General features: G+C 39.6%; 1 protein-coding gene across 1 annotated transcript; it reads right to left on the reverse strand.

Moving 5' to 3' along the window:
- Positions 1–1,282: 1,282 nt before the first annotated feature.
- On the reverse strand, positions 1,283–3,958 carry LOC124160418. Its single transcript, XM_046536272.1, has one exon. It carries the CDS (start codon positions 3,956–3,958, stop codon positions 1,283–1,285), a length of 2,676 nt encoding a protein of 891 aa, XP_046392228.1.
- Between the last annotated feature and the right edge of the window lie 10,516 nt (positions 3,959–14,474).

The following is a 14,474-nucleotide window of genomic DNA, read 5'->3' on the forward strand; positions in this document are numbered from 1 at the left end:
GGCCGAAAGGGACTTCGCCGGGCCTTGGAAAATCCCGAGGGCGACACACTCGCCTCAGGGGTGGGGGGGAAATACCCAACATTCCGCCCGCCTTGAAAAGCTGTGATTTTCAATAAAGAGCGTGGAGCGTGTGGGGGAGTGCAAAACAAACAAACACATACATCATATAAACATACATGGAAGAAACACATAAATAGACAACTGCCAAACATAGTGAGAGCCTTTTGAAATGAAGTCTCTTTGTCCGTGATGAAGGCTCACTTCCATTGCATGTGGCATGTTCCACATAAATACAAGTAATGAAAAAGGAAACTGAAATATCACTCGATAGTTACACAAACGACACTTGATGAAATCACTGACACTCTCACTAATAAATTATCACTCACAATAATTCACTAGTATACTTGATAAAAAATGTCACCTCTTTACAATGATAACTGAAAATAAGTCCATTAAATCATGAAAGTTTATGATTAAACAAGATTCTCTCAGTCTGCAAATAAAACTTATACAAATGGAATATACAAAAATGAAATTCAATGTTCAAATGTTAGCTTTCCTCTTTAGGCAAGGGACAGAGTTTGTTGACCGCCCGCCGTATTAGCCCGGCAGTCGTTCTCACTGTCGCCACTCTCGAAACCCCATCCTCACCGGGGTGCAGCTGCACGATGCGACCGAGGCTCCACCGGAGAGGGGGTAGATTGTCCTCCTTGATAAGGACCAAGTCGCCTTGCTGCATGCTGGGTGCCTCTCTGGTCCACTTGGGTCTACCCTGGAGGCTGGACAGGTACTCCTTGTGCCAACGAGACCAGAAATGCTGTTGCATCCTGGTCACGTGCTGCCATCTGGATAGACGATTGACGGGGATATCAATCATATTTGGGTCAGGGATGGCAGTGAGTGCGTCACCAATTAAGAAATGGCCAGGAGTCAATGGATTGAGGTCATTAGGATCTGATGACATTTGGGTAATTGGTCGGGAGTTAAGGCACGCCTCTATCATAGTTAAATAAGTGTATGTCTCCTCATACGTGAGGGATGCGTTCCCAACAATTCTCCTGAGATGATATTTGAGTGAACGGACAGCCGCTTCCCAAAGGCCTCCAAAGTGGGGTGAACGAGGGGGAATGAAATGCCAATTGATGCCTTGTGAGGATGAGTAGTGATGAAGTCTTTCCTGGTGTGACTTCGATAAGAATACTTTCTTGAGATCCTTCAATTCCCGATTCGCGCCCACAAAATGTGTGCCATTGTCTGAATAAATGTCGCTGCACTTTCCTCATTGAGATGTGAAGCGCTTTAAAGCTCCCAAAAATGCTTCTGTCGTCAAATCCCCCACTAATTCAAGATGCACTGCCTTGGTGGAGAAGCAAACAAATACAGATATATAAGCCTTGATTGGCTGAGATCCTCGACGACGGCTAGTTTTGACATAAATGGGGCCGCAATAATCAACCCCGCACCTTAAAAAGGGGCGAGTTGGTTCAAGTCTCTGCCTTGGTAAATTACCCATTAACTGTGGTACAGCCTTAGGGTTACTGCGAAAGCATCTCGTGCATTGATGTACGATCTGACGGCAGAGGTTTCTTCCACTTAAAGGCCAGAAACGTTGCCGTATTGACGAAAGAAGCAGTTGCGGTCTGGCGTGAAGTTGCCTGATGTGTTCTTGCATCACGATCAATTTTGTCAGATGATGTTTCGGAGGCAAGACAATTGGATGCTTCTGACTATAGGAAATATTAGAGGAACTTATTCTTCCTCCCACCCGGATCACGTTGTTTTCATCCAGAAATGCATGCAGCATTTTCAAGCTTGATTTGCTGCTAACTTGATTTTTGCGCTGAAGGTCATGAAGCTCATTAAAAAACACTTCTCTTTGAGCTGCTTTAATCAGCTGCGTAAGAGCCGCCTCTATTTCTCGAGCCGTGAGCTCTCCCGTTTTCATCTCAGTGCGTGACTTTGAGGCGTTGTGTCTGAATCGCAGGCAATAAGCCGTTACCCTCTGCAATTTGGATAATGACGAATAGCGCTGGATTAATTGGTTCACCTCCACTGCAATTAAAGCGGTGGCCATTGGTCGTTTCTCGGGGAGCTCTAGCATCTCAATGAATGATTCTGGCGGCCATTCATTTTCATGTCCATTCATCCAAGGTGGTCCTTGCCACCATGATGCCATCTCGTGCAATTGTTGTGGGGTAAGCCCCCTGGGAATGTGATCCGCTGGATTGTCCACTCCTCTGATATGCCTCCATTTGCATTTACTTGTGAACTCGTGGATCTCGGCAACCCTGTTGGCGACGAAAGTCTTCCAATTGGATGATGGTGCCTTCAGCCATGAGAGGACCACTGTAGAGTCTGACCACAGAGTAGGGCTTCCCGAAAATGAGAGTGATGATGAGACCTTATGAATGAGGTATGCGAGGAGTACTGCTGCGCAGAGTTCTAGCCTGGGAAGAGTGGTTTTCTTCAGCGGCGCCACTCGCGACTTGGAGCATAGAAGACGCATCATGAATTTTCCATCTGATTTGATGGACCTGACGTATACACATGCACCATAAGCGGATTCTGAGGCATCACAAAAGCCGTGAATCTCATAAACACTGCAATTCTTCGCAATAACGCGCCGGGGAAGTCGCAAATCATTTAGGCATCTGAATGATTCACGGAAATCAAGCCATTTTGAATGTAGCTCCGCAGGAAGTGATTCATCCCATTCCAATCTGAGTTCCCACAGTCGCTGAAGGAATATTTTTGCCTTTAGAATGATTGGTCCTATAAGACCCAGAGGATCAAATATCCTCGCAAGATCGGAAAGAACTGATCGTTTAGATACTCGGGCTTTACAATCGAAGTTCTTCGTGTCGAAATGGAAGACATCCGCGTTTGGATTCCAAAGAATTCCCAGGCTCCTGATGGTGTTGTCACCTTCCGGACGAATCTGATAAGATGCCTCCCTGTGGTTCAATGGAATTTTCTTCAGCAATGCGGGATGATTAGAGCACCATTTTCGAAGCCTAAAACCTCCTCTTTCTAACAATGCGATAATTCCTTCTTGAACTTTCTCAGCCTCCTCGATCGAGTTGCTGCCTGTGAGGAGATCATCCACGTAGAAATCTTTCATCGCCACTGATGTAGCGCGAGGATCACGATGCGATTTTTTCCTTGGTGGATGGTCCTCTTCCTCTACGACTAACTCCATGTGCCCAAGATCTCGATATTCCTTCATGAATGAAGAATATGCTAATTTCCTCTCCTCATCCCTTAGAAGTCGCTTCTCAATCATCATAAATCTGCGATTGGCGATTTGCTCAGAATCTCCAAGGTGACTGATGTCTCCTTTGATGGGTAGTCTAATGATGAAGCGCCCATCTGCCCCGCTTGTGGTGTTTTTATTGAAATGTTCTTCACATTTCACCTCTTCTGCTAAGAATTTTGAAGCAGGTTTGCACTCCTCCAATTTCCAGAAGTTTTTTACCTGATCTTCCAAGTTTGTATCCACGCTAAAATGGCATGATGATGACGATGACGCTGTTGACGCCTCCCCCTGGCATGGAAGACTTGCTGTAGTGGACTGTATTTGTGTTGAAGACGGAATGAATGGTGCTGAATTTGCTGGTAGATTTATTTGCGGGAGCTTCACGGGAGCAACATCGTGGCCCTTTTCCTTTGATTTGCTTGCGGTGGGTGATTGTATTATTTGTTCGGCTTTTGAGACGGCATCAAAATACGCGTCTTCGAATTCCTCCCACTCTCCTTCGCCTCCCGCATTCAATAATTCGATCTCAGATTGCACATCTTCGAATTTCTGCCAAATATCCTTAAATTTCTCCAGGCGGAGACGCAATTGATGGATTCCATCAGGAATCTCAACTCTTTCCACAAAATTCTTAAATCTAGTGACTCTAGCCTTGATATGCCTGCGTTTTATAATTAATTCTTTAATTTTCTCTGCCATCGCTGAGAAACGTGCCTTAATGGGTCAATTAGCAGTGGGGAAATGACAGGAAAGGGTATGCACTCACTGCCTACCTTGTGCTGCGATGGCTGCGTAGTAATGCTGCGCTGCTGGTGCGCCGATGCCACTGCGGTGACTGCTGTGTCCTCCGCTGGTTGGATGGCACCTCTCTGGAGATGCTGATTGATGAATAGTGCTGATGGTCCTCTGCTCTGAAGACCCCGATTTGAGTGTTTGCCGGGAGATGCCTCGCGATGAAATAATCTTGTGCCGATGCACAAAGATTCCAATTATGATTGCCGATCACTGGTGTGATCCGGCCCGAAGGACCAAAAATGTTCGCGCAATCCGGCCCGAAGGTGGCACAGAAGAAATGCACGCGGGGACGTGTGCCCCGGGTTATGATGAAATGAAAGGCGAGGACACCTTCAATCTAATTTGTTTTATTCGCGCGCAACTTGCGGGGAAGCGCACGCCGAACACTCCGCGTCCACACGCTCCCGGTTTTCAGTGAACACTGACTAACACCCACGCCGTCGGCGAGGGCATCGATGTTAGGGTATGAGGGTTACTGACCCTCAGTAACGGCACTCTCTCACTCCAAAAGGGTGTGAGTCGAGTCCCCTTGGCGGAGACCAGCGGAGACCAAGAGAAAGGGGGCCGAAAGGGACTTCGCCGGGCCTTGGAAAATCCCGAGGGCGACACACTCGCCGCTGGGGTGGGGGGGAAATACCCAACACTTACAGATAAAACCATGGATTACAATAGGCCTGATATTTTATTGATCCACAAATCACAGCAAAGAGCAAACATAGTCGATGTAGCAGTGCCACTAAATCACAATGTTGAGTCTACGGAAAGAGAGAAAACACAAAAATATCAGAATTTGGCCGGTGAAATAAAAAATATTTGGAAGTTGAAAGACGTCAGCATACACCCACTGATAATCTCTGCGGAGGGAGTCTTGTCTAAAAGATTCAAAAAAGAAGTCGAAGACCAGGGAATTAAAAAACAACTGATTAACCTCGGGCAAAAAGCTGTTTTACTACAGACCTACCAGATCGTGAGAAGATTCATGGGTCGGGCATGATCGGACAGTGTAGGATAGGGTGAATTCTCTTCCTTAGCATCCGAGCCTAATCCTAAATTGACCTTGGGATAGGTGAATATTTCCCGTTGGTTTTAATCAGCTGAGAAAGTGCATAAACTCAAATAATAACAATAATAATAATGATTTATTCGACATTAAACACAATACAATGCAATAGTCTTCGTCAAAGTCAATGAAATACTAGAGCTAAGTAATACAATTCTGAGTACTGCATTCAAGAAATTCATTCATAGAGTAGAAAGCTTGGCTACATATCCATAGGTGGAGACAATGATTAAACCTGGGAAATGAACAGTCTCTGGCCGCTCGGGGTAGGTGGTTGAAAAGGCACAGCTTTACATGGACAAAAGACTTGCTTGTTGTTGACAGCCTACATTGAGGCTGAATGAGATTATTTTTTAGCCTAGTGTTATGATGGTGAACGTTACTACCAGTTTTATGGCTGTCCAAGTTCATTTTTACATTTATAAGAAATTTAAATATATATTGACCATACAATGTCATTATGCCTAGCTCCTTGAATAGAGGTTTACAATGTTCCATAGCTTTTGAATTCGCAATAATTCTAATTGCTCTTTCCTGTAAAATAAATAATTCTTTAGGCAGTACGTTAGAGGAAAACGGATACAGTAGTAAGGACATTAGGAAGAGAATTGCATTAGCAAAGGAGGCGTTCATGAACAGGAAGGAGCTTCTGAGAGGATCGTTGTGTAAGAGTGTAAAGAAAAGGTTAGTGAAGAGTTTAATTTGGAGCGTAGCTCTCTACGGTGGGGAAACGTGGACACTGAGGAAAGAAGACGAGAGAAGATTGGAGGCATTCGAGATGTGGGTATGGAGAAGAATGGAGAGGGTGAAATGGACGGAGAGGAAAAGGAACGATGAAGTGTTGGATATGGTTGGCGAGGAGAGGCAGCTTTTAGATGAGATACGGAGGAGACAGAAGGTATGGATGGAGTTAGTGCTTAGCGGTGAAGGGATGTTGAAAAGGGTGTTAGAGGGTAGAATGTTAGGGAAACAAGGGAGGGGAAGGAAAAGAATAGGTTTTTTAGATAGATGGAAAGAGAGTAGACCTTACAGTGAATTAAAGAAGGCAGTGCTGGAAGGAAAGGGAGACTCCCAGATCACTTCTTGAATACTCCATGGAAACCTACCTCAATTGGTAGAATACTATAATAAAAGTGTGAGGTGCACATGAAGGTACAAGTTTACACTTTCGAAATTATGGCATCATCTTGAAGTTTTCAGGGCATGTTGAGTAAATCCTTGTGAAAATATTCAATTTTAACAACAAAACGATTGGCCTTATGACTCCAGGAGTTTATAAAATCCCCTGTGAGTGTGATGATGTCTACGTAGGGGAGACTGGGCAAAAAATATCTTCACGACTCAAAGAACTCCAAAGACATTTCCACCTTGGTCAACTATAAAAATTGGCTATAGTCAAGCATAGGCTGGGTGAAGACCATAAAATAAGGTGGGATGACACCAGAGTTTTATGGTGATCAAATCAATTTTGGGATCGTTAAACTAAAGAGGCTATAGAGATAAGACTGGAAAATAAAAAATGTCGACAGAGGCACAGGATATTCCAGCAGCAGCTCTTGGAATCGAACTCTAAAAAGAATTATGATTGCCATAGCTACGTCTACGCTGGTACACGGTCCTCCATGACAACAATTCGGACTTGACCAATCCCGACCCCCCTGATGCTGAGCTGCAAGGACCAATTCAAATATTCATTCAGTATCCTTGAGGATGGGTGACAAGAGGGAACCCAAACCCTTTGCGCTCTTCGAATATCATACCTGTGCGGAAATCCAATAATAGTTTAAATGTTCTGTTAGCTGGGAAAGTGTAATATCATACATCTTATAAACCTCTGAACTAGTAGTTTGTTTCAAGCATATATTTTAATCAGTGGAAAAAAAAACACTTCAAATGAGCAGTTGATTTCAAAACATACATCTAATTTGTAAAAGGTTCTTTTGTTCCCAAAGGGCTGTATTTAAGTTCATCAAAATAGTATGAAAGTGAATTGATGTGGAGATGATGATGATATATATGTATATATATCAGGCCAAAGAAAAGAAACCATAGAGGTCATGTGGAAGGAAACACACCTGAGATGGCAAAAAGACTCATTACTACGAAATTCCTAACAGCGGAGACAATGGGAACTAGCCTCTAAATACCAGAATTTTCTTCACAAATAAATGGTAAAGTGTATAAATTACCCCTTATGTTATCCCAAAAAGTTGTTGTTGTTCCCTATGACCCTGAATTATTCTTGGATTCCCTTGAATGTATGGCCAGATTTGTGATATGTGTGGCCCACTTTGGAGCAAGGCCCACTGTTTCAAGGCCTAGCAATTTGTAACGTATTGACAGAAAATTCATGCAACACCATTTTCAGAAATTAATTAACAATATAACAAACTGAGCTCTAAGTCTTCCTAAATACACAAAGAGCTGCACACGTAACTCGTTTTACCATGATACCGCTTGGCGTACCACTGGTTGCATTCAGAGCTACAACACCTATGGATAAGATGTTTTTTATCAGCAGCACTAACCATTTATTAACATCAATGTTGATGATCTGGCCATGCTTGGATGGAAGATTTCTCTCATAAATAATTGCATACTCTAATCAGTAATGTTATGTAAGACCATGAATCCATATAGCATTATAAGTAATTCTTTAGAGAGTGAATGTTACAATGACAACAGATAGAGAGAAGAAGAAATCAGCTTTAGAAAACGACAGGAAACACATAAAATTAAAGAAGGAGAGATGAGAACAAAAGCACTCAATAAGAGATATGGGCAAAGAAAAGCATCATTGCTACAATATTCACAAGGCCCACACACTTGGTATTTCGCGATTGAAATATGACATGCTGGAAGGTCATAAGTTAGAAAATTCCATAGGGTAAAATGAGTTTGCTTTGACCGGGATGACCCCCAAACCCATGAGGATGAACCCCAAAATAAGGTGCTCCTGCCACTTCTACCAAGGCATATTCTTTTTTCACTTGCAGGTCTAAGAAAATTATTTTTCCCTGCGGACATTTTACAAAAATAATTTAACATATTTATTTGATAGGGGTAAGCCTTTTATATTACGAGAGAAACGTATTGCACCATTAACTAATGAGCAACAAAGGACATCCTCAGCATAGAATACACATTAAGAAAATACATTCATATTAAGAACAAAAATATTTATATGCTTATTCCTCTGCTGACATTTAGTTTCCTTCTTGTTCACACAAAATAAGAGTTGCAGAAGTTGATAAAATGAAGTGAGATTTAAGAATGGTTCTACAAAGTCCTATAGTAAATCTTGCAATTGGGCAAGAGAGTAATTATGAATACGTATTTTATACGTTGGAATATGGCTTAGGAATATGCTTTGGGGGGATGGGATGGCCAGAGGTGGTGACCCCTAGGGGTCCCAACCCCCCTCCCTAGGCAACTCAAGTAAGGAACATTTTTGGAAAATGACATGCCTGGAAATTAATACATTTTACATCATTTTGGCACGAAATATTTAACTTTAAGTAGATGCAGAAATTGCATGTCAAAACTAGATAATAGTTTTAATTTATTTTTTATTTATTTGAGGTTTTAGGGGGATCTATCCCCTCATCCCCCCATATAGTCATGCCACTGAATTGGAACTTTCACCAAGGTTGTATTACGATTTCGGCCCTTGGTCCAACGTCGGCTGTAGTATGCTGTGAACCGATGTTATATATATACGCCCTACTTCGATCCGATGTCGTATATGTCGGCAGATATTGCAGACAGCAAAGCATCGCTTAGAAAAAAAGAAATAATTATTAACATAGTCATCCATGATAAACTAACTACGAACATACAAAATTTTAAATCTTAATCATAAATCTAGCATTAAATATGGAAAATTACCCACTGATCAGTGGGTATTTCTATCGCAACCTATCTTGTGCTAGTGCCGTCGACGGCAAAACGTGAGACACTGTATTGAGAAAATTGATTTAAAATTAGTCATATTTGAATTAAATACCTGGATTATTCGCATGCAATATTGCTGAATATGTTGAATTCGGCCGTAGAAACGTTATTTGAAAACCGGGAAACCGACCTACAAACTTGCGAAGTCAACTATGGCGCCGAGAGAGCAATTCGAGCAATTGCCAATTGCAATGTGACGGATATCGTTACTCATTTTGAAATACATAGTTGGAATTAGTACCAGTAGTGGCGCTGCCCCATATATATTATACAGATCTTAGACCATATAAGAACTAGACCCGCCATTCCCCACCCCTACCCATGTCTCGCCGTGTGGCCAACATCTCCCCTCCGCTCCCTTCCTTCCCCGCCCACTTTTAAAGGGGCGTGACGTAACGGTTGGGACGCTCATCGTCGTAGCGCATGGCAACGAATGGGGATTCACTGTATCACTGCGGTATTTTGACCATTTTCTTCGCGATTTTTCAATTAAAAGTACTAATATATATTGCGTTATGTACGAGAAGTATTCTCTCAGCCATGGTTGGATTGGTGAACTTACAATTAATAAACAGTGGCCTTTTTCGGCATTGGCAGCGACGAAAAAATATTGTGGCAGTAAAATGAAGACAAAGCCCTTTGTAAACTTCCGCAGATTTTTTTCTTATCTCGTTAGCGATCTAGCATCATTCGGAACATCGTTATAAAAACATGAAATCTTGCACAAAAGTTGTAAACGGGGGAATTTTAGAGAGGAAAAGGGTCATGGTGTAAAGAATTTGCCGGTCGTCCACGAAGTAACGCGGCAACGCCTTCGCATATAGTAATTTTTAAACGGTCAATTATACGATGCAAATTGAACTGCGCGCTGGTGCTATTAAAAAGTGATGTCAACAAATCAGCATTCATATGATTTAGGTAAGTAATTTAGTTATTTCATAAATGCATATTTTTTTGCTTAGCAGACAGCTCTCGTGTTATTTATATTTTGCGATGGTGGAAAAAGGTCTAGCGCCGGCTTTGCAAGTGACACCTACGATTTAAGTTCGCTACGGAAAATTCTGGGAATAAATAATACCTATTAACATATTTATAATTAGAAAGAAAGAGAGGATTGGATTAAAATAATTTTAAAAATAAATTTGCTATAAAACAATCAATTATATGTAATTCATTGAATAACTTATTAAATATTTTCATGTAATGTTGTACGTAAATACGTACATATGTACTTACAGAGTTTTCAATTAAATTTTATTAAACAATTTACGACATAATTTAATTTTTTATATTCTTGTCACAATACGTAAGAAAAGAGGATGCGGATTCAAAGATCATCTAAGAAGTGAATATCATTTTATTAAAAAATCCAGAAGCGATTACTCTGTCAAATGTGTGGAATATAACGGATAATTTTCTATTTTTCACGGCAGTATGATATTTCGAAGCACTTGGAGACGCAAGAGCATAAAAGATATTTAAATACTGCTGCATCTTCCTCCAAAATACAGAAATTTTTAGTAAAAACAATTTATGGAGACGAAGAAAAGAAACTAGCATTAGCAGAAGGATGTCTTTCCATTCTATTTTTCATAGTCTTTCCTTCAGATGTAAGGCCTGTACATCACAATTTATCAAATCGGTTTTGCAGCGCACATGATACATAACGCCGTTCAAACAGCTGCTGTTTTGTTGCCCGCAGATGTGGAAAATATTGTCATTAAAATATATTTTTATTTCTAAATTACACTGTGCGTCTTCAAATGCTGAAAGAATTTTGTGAAACTGCGGAAGTCGCATGTATAAGAAAATACTTGGTTACTGTAAAACGCGCTAGTTACCTCTTTCGTCAGCTGTAGATAGAATTTTTAAATTATACCACACTATGACTTCCTACTTTCTATATCAGGTTCAATGTCCTAAAATTGTAGAAGAGAGTTTTGAAAAGAATCCTCAAATTTAGGTAGAGTTTAAAAACAATCAATCACCTCTTTTTCAAAATGCTATTGAAGTTATTGAAGATGATAAAATTTTGGTAATCGAAGTAGCGAATGAAGTTAAAAATATCTGAGTCAAAAGCAGTCAGAAAGTAATTTTATTCCATTAACCATCGGTAAGAGCATAAGTGAGCTCGAAGTGGGTGCAATAAATCATGCAGATATCTTGAATCACGTTAAAAATTTCTATCGTAACTGCAAAGATTATTTAAAAGAGTGGACGCTATACTAAAATTATATTGAACATTTTCATTGGATTACATTAAAAGATAAACTTAATTGGAATGATATTCTAAAATCATTCGATCATTGTGCATAAAATTTTCCATATAATAATATTTCCAAAAACGATCTTTTTAATGAGGTATCAATATTTAAAAAAATATATTGGTTAAAAAAGGGTAAAATCTTGGGCTTCATCACAAATCTTGATAGAGTACAAATGGTTATAAATATTTCATCATTTGAAACAAAGCATATTCCATACAATATTGCCCTAAAATTAAGAAATATTCTTTGCCCTTACCACAAGCAATTGCTGCGACTGAACTCGTTTTTTCTACTGTAAATGAAGTGTGTGCATCAGAAAAGCAATTCAATGTGTGAAATATAACTAAACAAATTCGTGTGAAAAATTTCACGACCTTTTCCGCAAAAGAAATGAAGAAAAAAATCACTCAAATATAAGAAATATGCCAAAGAAAAAATTATACGAAACTTAATTTTTAATGCATCATATTTGCTATTGACCTTGACGATGACCTAACTGGGTCAACGGTTGAATTTTCGTAAATGAAAGTGTTATTTTCGGGTTTCTCGGGTCCGAAAACCTGAGAATTGACATCTTGGTCAATGAAATGTAGACTTTTTTCTATCTCGATTTTTTTAGATTAAAACCACATAAGGCAAATTAAAATTTTTGGTTTGGACCCACATTGTGAGGTCAAAATTGTAAAATTTTGCTTACATTCAACAAAACTTAGGACCTTTCCCCATAAGTGTGCCAATTTTCATGAATATTGCTCGATGCAAAGTTACTAAAATTACGGGACTTACTTAAAATTTCGTTAAAAATGACACACGACCGTTGGGACAGTGTTAATATTCATTTTCTAGGAATGTCACCGTTAGGTTAATCTACTAGTAATAAGTAATATTTCTAAAATAATTTTTCCTTTTTATGGACCCCTCCCTTCATCCTTTGTGAGATATCGTGGGATTTTGCCTTCTTTCTAATCTCACGTAGGATTTTTCAAAATACGTATTTTCAGTGTAAATACGTTAATCTAGGCTTCATTGTGTTGGGTTTATAAATAAAACGATTTGTTTAATTATTTTTATTGAAGATTACCGAGATCGCAATAAACTGGTTTTTGCGGAAAAAATTACGTGATACAATTGCCAGGACCCTTTCTTTTTACCTAGAGGGGGTGAAGCCATGGTCTAGGGGGAGGAAAGCCATGGTCTAGGGGGGGAAGCCATGATCTAGGAGGGGGGGCAAGCCAAGTTGTGACATTTTAGCATGGAAAAGAGGAATGAAACCAACATTATAAGAAAATTATAACAGCGCTTTATTAGTTTATGAGATTATTTCCTTGAAAAAATAGTTTTATTTCAGTTACTTATCTTATACTAATACATATCATTTTTCGTTGGTTTGAAGAAAATTTGTTGAATACTTTCGTTTCAATTCAGTACTGATTTTGCTTAAAGACTTTTGCGATTTTTGCTTCTAGGGGGACAACTGCTCCCCCTGCCCTTCGCTGGGTACGCCCATGTTTACATATGACATTCTTAATCAATTTATTTAATGCGATCGCTTCTCGCTTTATCTTGATTTATTTAGCTTTTTGCGCACAATCAAGGCTATAAAATGCCTTAGTTCATCGTAAAAATATATTTATTAAGTGTATAATCATTTTGCGTGCCCAATATTGTCACTTTTCAGCGACTTTGCAGCGGATGAGCGTTAAAATATCTCAAGCGCGCATACAGAATATCGTCTGCGGTCCCAACCGTGACGTCACGCTCCCTCATCCCACTCACTTCCCCGCCGTGCGATGTTGGCCACAGCGTTCCGCCCGAACGGCAGGTCTACTTACTTAAATGGTCTAAGATACAGATAATAGGGATAATAGTAAACACTAAAGCCGTGTCCCAATTGGCCATTTGGCTATGCCAATTCCAGGATTTAGCCATGACGCCATCTTGGAAGGATGTCCCAACTCGTTAGCCAGCATAAGGGAGGGAATTTAGGCAGCTAACGCGGCCGCCAGATTTAGGCATCGAGGAGTGCATCCTTCGCCCCACTTTTCCCATGATTCAAAGCGTGCAAAGCGTCTTCAGGAGAAAGGGCATCATGGCTGTCAACAAGGGATAGTACTTGTTTGCAAGTAGTGTTGATATTTTGAGACTTGTTCGAATAATTATTAATTTTTATTTTGTTTATAATAATGAAATTGCGTTAATGGAAGTGTAAGAATTACGGAGAAATTAGTTAAAGAGAAGGCGGCGTTAATTTTAATGCTAATTAATGTTTATATGCTTCTTGTGTATGTATATGTTATTTTATAACTTTTTATACCGATCACATGTTATCTTTTGCTACCGTTTACTTTTCTAACGTGTTAAATAATGCTTATTGATGTTTATATGCTTCTAATATATTCTTAATTATGTAACACTATGTCTAAATTCTTATTTAACACTTTTTGTACATTAGGTTAACACCCGTAAGAATAAACAATTATTATTATATGTTATTGGACAAAGTCCCGAAATTGGAATCGGAATAAGTAACAAAAATGAAAATGTATGGTGATTAAAAGATGATACCGAAACCTGATTTATGTACGTAAACCATACTTTAAATAAATTTTGAAAATAAATCCCAAATCAGACGGTAACCGTTTGAATAGACTAAATAGACCTGTTCTAATAATACAAAACTAAAAATTAAATTGCTAAAATATAAGGAATTCAAAAAAGTACTTGGTTGAGAGACGATTTAAATATTACAAACCATTTAAAAGGGATATACGTTAACATTTCGCCACAAACTTAGCTAAAACCTCTTTAACAAAACCATACGGAACTAAAAATACGAATTTGAAAGTATACCCCTACTTTACTATTACAAAAAGGTTGTCTAAGATACTAAAATTATGATTAAATACTGTTCTCCGACATCTAATACTCAAAATCACATTTTAACAATTTAGGGTGGGTTTTGTTCATCATTTGTTCAAATCATTCCGATTATCTCTTGTTTTGCATTGGCCTAGTGCCCAGTAGATGGCAGCACCTCCGTAAGGATGTCCCAATTCATGCTCCCTTGTGGTTGGCTGCCCAGAATCTGGCTGGCTAAATACATGATGCCTAATGGCTAACGAGTTGGGACACGGCTTAA

This window comes from Ischnura elegans, chromosome 6, assembly GCF_921293095.1.
Source record: "Ischnura elegans chromosome 6, ioIscEleg1.1, whole genome shotgun sequence".
Classification (NCBI taxonomy): Eukaryota; Metazoa; Arthropoda; class Insecta; order Odonata; family Coenagrionidae; genus Ischnura; species Ischnura elegans.

What these genes read in the sequence shown, in the direction of transcription:
- LOC124160418 (XM_046536272.1), bottom strand. Translation starts at nt 3,958, where the DNA reads ATGGCAGAGAAAATTAAAGAATTAATTATAAAACGCAGGCATATCAAG.